The following is a 6,774-nucleotide window of genomic DNA, read 5'->3' on the forward strand; positions in this document are numbered from 1 at the left end:
TCCTCCTCCTGCCCTCTCCTTCCCTCTCCCTCTCCCCATTTTTCTTCTCCCTATACATCCTCCTACTCCTCCTCTTCTTCTTCTAATTTTTCTTCTTCTTCTTCTCCTCCTTCTCTACCTCTTCCTCCTTCTCCTACTTCTTCTTCACTTTCTTTTCCTTCCCCAGCCCCTTCCCCTTCTTCTTCTTCCCCTTCTTCTTCCCCTTCTTCTTCCTCTTCTTCTTCATCTTCATCTTCTTCTTCCTCTTCCTTCTCCTCCTCCTCCTCCTTCTCCTCTTCTTTTCTAACTCCCACACCTCCTCCGCCTTAAGCTGTCCTCCTGGCTTTGAGCAAAGCCCAGCAAAAGGCATATGATCAGGATAGGTAAGTCTGATATGATAACAGGTATGGTATAGTTCCAATGAGCAGCCATTGTAGCAACTAGACTGTCTCTGTTATTCTTTTTTATTTTAAGATTTTATTCATGTATTTGAAAGAGAGAGAGAGAGAGAGAGAGAGAGGGAGAGAGTGGGACCATTAGCAGTGTCCGGGTTGAGAGAGAGGGAGAAGCAGACTCCCTGCCGAGGACAGAGCCTGACATGAGGCTCGATCCCAGGAACCTGAGATCATGATCCCAGACTAAAGCAGATGCTTAACCAACAGAGCCACCCAGGTCAAGTGCCCCTCACTCATTATTTTTGCTTTCCTTTTACCTAGAGAAAACAGAGAAAAAGAAGTGACAGAATTAGATTAATATCTCAGCCCCAATTACAAAACACCCACTGGCAAGGAATAATTTACTCAGCAGATAATCTGTTTAACCATGATTTCTCTTCGTCTTTGTTCTTTAAGTCTCTTGATCTTTCCATCAATTTTTTGGAATGTCAAGTACTCTAATCCCTAGGATGTGCTAAGTTTTCTAAACTTGCTCTCATCGCCTCCAAAGAGTTGTGTGCTATCACTTTAATCACACGCTATTCAGATTTTAGGGAGCAATTTGGTGTATTTCGGATAGGATTTCTCATAAGTAATTGAAGTAATCAAGACAAGATTTCTTATTCATATACTTGTGGCTTTGGTGAAAAGCCATAAAGTTTTGTAATCTTAAATAAGTAAAAAGATGACATATTTCTTTAAAATATAACTTTAGGTTAGGAGAGACAAAGAACTGACAACTAAATGCCATGCATAATCTCACACTGGATCGAGGAAGAGAAAATGCAGTGTGCAACACTTCTGAAAACAGCTGAACAGCTCTTTCCTTTTTATATCTTCTAGAACTATACACACAGGATTCCTCTCTGTTCTCTGTGGGTAAATGCAGTTATCACCCTTAGTCACATTCCAGTCTTTCCATGCTGAACACTCTAATTCACTCAAAGATTCCTTGCTTGGTATTCTTTCTACCCCACTCATTATTCTGGGCATGTTTCAATGTCACACTGCAGTGAACACATGACCACAGATGGATTCTGAGTAACCATAATTTTCTGAGTCTGAAGCTGCTTTGGAGCCTCTTCCTGAGGGCTGCTTTCCTTTTTCAAGCATGTTTCAAGCGAGAGAACTTTTATTAGCCTGTCTTGACCCTTTGTTGTTCTTTCATTGTATGGATGGTATTTCTGTTAATTTTGCCTTTTCTGTCATGATGAATCTCTTGGCTCATTCTATAGGAAAGGGGCCTGAAGTACTTGAGGTTTGGGCAGCTTAACCGATGTTGAATAGGGTAGTGAAACAGAACCATAGTTCTGAAGTGAGTATTACAGAACGGAATATTTATAACTAATAGTTGAGGGGGATGAACAACTGTTTTAATCAACCCGACTGACTTATGGTTTTCTAATGAAGAGCTTGAGCAGACCTTGAGCCCAACAGGCCGATGGAGGCCCAAGAGGCAAATGAGATGTCGGTGAGAGGCGTCTATGCATGGGTTTGAAAGGTGATATCATTCTGTTGGGTTTTACACAGGGGTCTGTCTGAGTTTCCTGCAGCACCAGGAGTGGAAGACAGAGACACCATGACTTCTACCAAGATGCTGCTGCTCTTGCTGTCAATGGCTTTGGTCGCCCTGTGCTCTGCTCACGGCATCAGTGATGGTAAGCTGGGGAGAAGCGTGTTCATACAAGCCTGAGGTTATGATTCATGGAAAAGAGGAAGTTTGAACTGAGTACTTTCTATTCAGAGACTAGGTGAACAAAAGAGGACAAAACATTCGTTTCTGTTTTCCCCTGATTTCAAATATCTTCTGAACACCTGGGCTTAAGTCCCAGATCAGGATCGTCCTGGTGTGACCTTTGCCGTTTTTAGAAATATGGACTTTCACTCTGTTTGTGTGAAAAAGTCATCTAAAGGGCGTGAGTATTCTAAAATTCATCTAGATATCTCATTTCCTTGACATCAAACACTTGGCCCCTTAAAAACATGGAGAATTTGTATTAAATTGTCTTTATTCCAACAACATTTTGATAGCAAGTAGGCACTATTAATTCTATTCTCTATTCTATTGCCTTTTTTTCTCTTTTTAAATACTTCTATGTCTGAGTGGGGGATGATTTGGCAGGCATGCATGTATTGGAAAACTGTTAAGTTCTAGACATGGATAATTTCAGGCAATGAGGGATAAATGTACACATTAAAAAGAATAAAGGTTAGTTCTCTATCGATCTGTGGCTCTTTGAAAGAGAAAAGATGGATGGCATATCTTTAAAGGACCAAATATCCAGATATAAAATAAAAATCCAGATAATTTTTAAATGACTACAAACATCCAGATATTAGACCTCTTATAAGACAAATGAATAGAAGTTGAAATAAATGTTAATTTCTTATTAAATGGTTGGTCATAGCATAGAAGCAGCCTAAATCAAGAAAGTAGGAACCTTAAACGCATGAAATTCTAATTGATCGTTCGAGTGTTCAACCTGTTGCCCATCTGCTGAGACAAAGTTGCAGCTCAAAATGCTAAAATGGTAATTACTGACTTTTCTGAAAGGTCTATAAAGTTTAATCTAGAAAAGGGTATTTTTGATCAATTATTTGAGCTTCAAACTCTATAATTTGTAAGTTTGGATACTAAGTGGGAAATGACAGTAACATTCCTTGGAAAAGATTTTCTTTTTGAAATAGCATGGACAGGGAATTTAGCTGATGCCTGGTCTTGTATATGTTTGATGTCATTAATTATTCACTGCAGCAATTTGTAGTAGATATTATTATTCACATTTTACAATTGCACCATAACTCTGGAGATTAAATATTCTGCAGAACATACATAATCAGAAAGTGACAAAGCTATGGTATAGACTCAGCCCTGTCCAATTTCAAAGCCCACGACGTTTCTACCTCACCTGTGAATTCTGCTTTAGCTTTTACTTCATCTGAAATGATTTTGAGTTTTCTGAAGAATGTTGAATGTTTATAAGTTAACATCCGGGCTATTCAACACATCAGTTCCTTGGCTGCCTATCCCTTCTAGCTCCCAAATTGATTTGTCTTGACTTCTGTCCCTAATTCACCCAATTCCCAGGGGCAGCGTTACAATCTCACAAAGTGCAGTGCTGTGTTTCCCTGAGTATGTCATGAAAGCTTTATCAAAATGTTGAGTACCATAACTGGTAAAATGAAGCCGAAAACATGGTTAAAGATAGGATGTCCCCAGAATACCACCGAAATGATGACATTAAAGCAAAAATGCGTTTATCCTTCCTTTGGTAAGGGAGAGTGCCTCTGAGGGGAAAGGGGGAATTTGGGATCTTTAAAAGTAAGCTTTAAGGGTCTTGTTGTAGGAGGGCTTTATTAGGAATGAGTAAGGTTGCTGATTTAAGAGTGTAGGGGAGAAGTGTACTGGAGTGCTGGGAAGAGTCTTGGACAGTCACTAGCTGATGCCATTAAAAAGCTCTATAAATTAATGTTTGTCTAAAGGAGTTTGGGGCAAGTTCCTGAAATAAATGGCAAATATCTGAAACATTTCTCTTTCTGGGCAAGAGCTTTCTGGAAGGTGGAGCCTCGTTAATGTAGCCAGTAAACTGTGTGGTTTCAGGTCTCCAACTTTCTCTGTTGCAAGAGGTCACATAATCTGTCTTCCATCTATCTACACTCATTGCCGCTCTTCACTTCCTTATGCCTGATGCAGAATTTGTAAAACTGTATGACTCTGTCACCTGGGCTTCAGAACCGCTGGTCAGGACTAGGGCTGTAGCTTGGGCAATGTTGCTCCATTGGATCCAAACCTCTTAATATCTTGGCTTCTCTTAGACACCCTACTCATTTGTAAATGTTTTTCTCTAAATCCTTCTACAGCCAATGGCTAATGATTGACACAAATCCTCACATTTGTAAGGGAATTATCTCTATTGACATTAAACTAGTTTGAATCATAAAGATACTACGTAATATAACTCAAGTACTTAGTTGTTCAATCGGTAAGCTTACCATTATAAACCTTCCTCATTTTCAGCACTAATGCTTAATTCCTTTGGTATTTAGCCTTGATACCTGTGGAGAGGGTAAATTTTCTCAGAGCAAGTGAAATGTGAAGCCAGGATTAGTTGGACAACCTTCAAATGAGAAAAAACTGAAGTCAGTCTTAATGATGTGGGTAGGAATGTGTGTAGAAAGGTCAAGAGTCCATGGGGAAGCTAATGAATTGTAAGTCACACCACCGAAGAAGTGGCAAAAGAAGAGTGGTTTGATCATCCTCATGCTCTACCCCATCATTGGTTCAATAAAATCCTATACTTCACAGAAACCATGGCAGGATCCTGTACTTGGTATCAAGGCTTCAAAAGTAAATGAAACATTATTCCTGTCTTTAAGGAACACGGGATCTAATGGAAGATTTGACGTGGGCATAAGAATGATCACTGTCCAAAAGGTGGCAAAATAAGGGATTACAGAAGCTCAGGACAGGGGAGAATAGGGGAAGCCTCATACAGGAGATGCCATGTGATCTGGACCCTGGAGAGTGGAGGCGTGGGAGAGAGCAGAGTGAAATGCAAGGATAAATCTATCCATACACTGTCTTCACTAATCTAAGAACACTAAGTGATCAGTAAGGTTGAAGTGAATCTAGGAAGATAGAGCTGGAAATGTGGCTTTGTTTTATATTGTGCAGGATGTTATAAATGGCAAAGTGAATTTGCAATTTAAACTACATTTAGGCTATTGTTCATTCCATACGTCCTCATTTCAGTTGGTGGCTAACCTTTCTTTTTGTTTGTTCATTTCTGAATCTGTGCTCCCTTGCTCCTAAGTAGATGATGAATTATTGAAGGAAAAGCCAGAGAAGTCACAAGTCAAACCTCAAGAAGAAAATGGGCATCACAAAAACAAAACGGAAGATAAAGGCCATGGTCACCCAAACAAGACTCATGACCAGGGTGTTCACGGACGTCCGGAAAGACCAGGCAGAGGTGGCCCAGGTGGCCCACATGGCCAAGGTCGTCCAGGTGGCCCACAAGGACCAGGTGGCCCACGAGGACCTGGTGGCCCGCAAGGACCAGGTGGCCAACGTCGTCCACAAGGTGGTCAACAGGGTCCAGGTGGCCCAGGTGGTCCAGGTGGCCCACAAGGACCAGGTGGCCCAGGTGGTCCAGGTGGCCCACAAGGACCAGCTGGCCCAGGTGGTCCAGGTGGCCCACAAGGACCAGGTGGCCCAGGTGGTCCAGGTGGCCCACAAGGACCAGGTGGCCCAGGTGGTCCAGCTGGCCCACAAGGACCACCTGGCCAACAAGGACCAGGCGGCCAAGGTGGTCCAGGTGGTCCTGGTGGCCCTGGTGACCAGGGAGACCAGAAGGGAAGCAATGAGCAGCGTGGTCAACCTGAAGGCCAGTGATAAAAAACAAAAAAAAACAAGGAAGCCTGCCAGTGATTCTCTAGGTATTAAGTGTATTCTTATCCACTGATCTAGTGAATTTCTAGTTTTCAGTTTCCTCATTCTCTCCTATTTCTGTTCTCTGGTCTCATTTAAGCCTTGGCTTTAATCACTCCTAAACTTCTTGTCCTTGTGATTCTCCTTGCATCAGCCTTCCCCATAGAAAAGTCTGCTCCATTATCAAGGCCAGTGTTCTTTCCACCCTGAGCTTTCCCTTTCTTTCTTTTCTTTTCTTTTTTCTTTTTTTCTTGGCTCCCTCATTCTTATATTAGCCTACAGCCTTCCCAATTTCTACCTCCCCAAGCCTTTCCTCTCCTCTCCTCTCTTCCCTTCTCTTTACTCTCTCTTGGCCTCCTCCTCTCACATCTGCTGCCTCTTCTCTCTCTCTTAACATGATGTTTTATGATGTCTTCTGCTACCTACTAGTAAAAATACAGACAGAGATCATGTCCAAGCCCAATTAATATTTCTGCCTTAAATTTTTCTCTTTGTTTAGAAATGGATAGAGATCAACTGGTGACCATGGAGTTTTCAGTGGTGGAAATTTGGCCTTTGATTTCTCTGACATCAAATCATCAATAAAGTCATCAGCATTAAAGCCCGGCTCTTGTTTTCCTTCTAGGGCCATGGTTCCTAGTCTCTGGGACAGGAAGGACAGGTTGGGAGATCCAAAGCCCTGAGTGAACTCCAAATGTTGTGCATTGGGCAGCTTTACATAGCTCAGATTTTCATTATTTTGTGAGTGACTGAGCTACCACCAATATTACCAAGCAAAATAATTGTATTTTTGAGACCAGTAAGGGAGTTGGCCACGTTCCGATAACCAATATGGACACCCTCTTCTTAGCTTAAACAGAGAGAAAATTACCTTGTGAAGTCCTTTTATTTCTGGTAGTCGTTCAGTGTATGTCTGTTATATTACGAGGT

The 6,774-nt window shown here is 41.6% G+C and overlaps 1 protein-coding gene across 2 annotated transcripts; it reads left to right on the plus strand.

Moving 5' to 3' along the window:
- Positions 1-1,980: 1,980 nt before the first annotated feature.
- Positions 1,981-6,445, plus strand: LOC148107776 (uncharacterized). 2 transcript variants are annotated; one of them, XM_087855639.1, is made up of 3 exons: positions 1,981-2,071; positions 5,231-5,852; positions 6,344-6,445. In XM_087855639.1, exons 2-3 carry the CDS (start codon positions 5,288-5,290, stop codon positions 6,427-6,429), a joined length of 651 nt encoding a protein of 216 aa, XP_087711765.1. In that variant the 5' UTR covers positions 1,981-2,071; positions 5,231-5,287; the 3' UTR covers positions 6,430-6,445. The 2 variants fall into 2 exon arrangements, with proteins under 2 accessions (XP_087711765.1, XP_087711766.1); XM_087855640.1 differs by having other exon boundaries at positions 1,982-2,071; positions 5,228-5,852.
- Positions 6,446-6,774: the final 329 nt, after the last annotated feature.

Source organism: Ursus americanus, chromosome 25 (genome assembly GCF_024610735.1).
Source record: "Ursus americanus isolate L20-20 chromosome 25, mUrsAme1.1.p, whole genome shotgun sequence".
Taxonomy (NCBI): domain Eukaryota; kingdom Metazoa; phylum Chordata; class Mammalia; order Carnivora; family Ursidae; genus Ursus; species Ursus americanus.

Coding starts and splice junctions, on each gene's coding strand:
- LOC148107776 (XM_087855639.1), top strand. CDS start 5,288: ATGGGCATCACAAAAACAAAACGGAAGATAAAGGCCATGGTCACCCAA. Junction 5,853..6,343: donor GCCTGCCAGTGATTCTCTAG/GTATTAAGTGTA, acceptor CTCTTTGTTTAG/AAATGGATAGAGATCAACTG.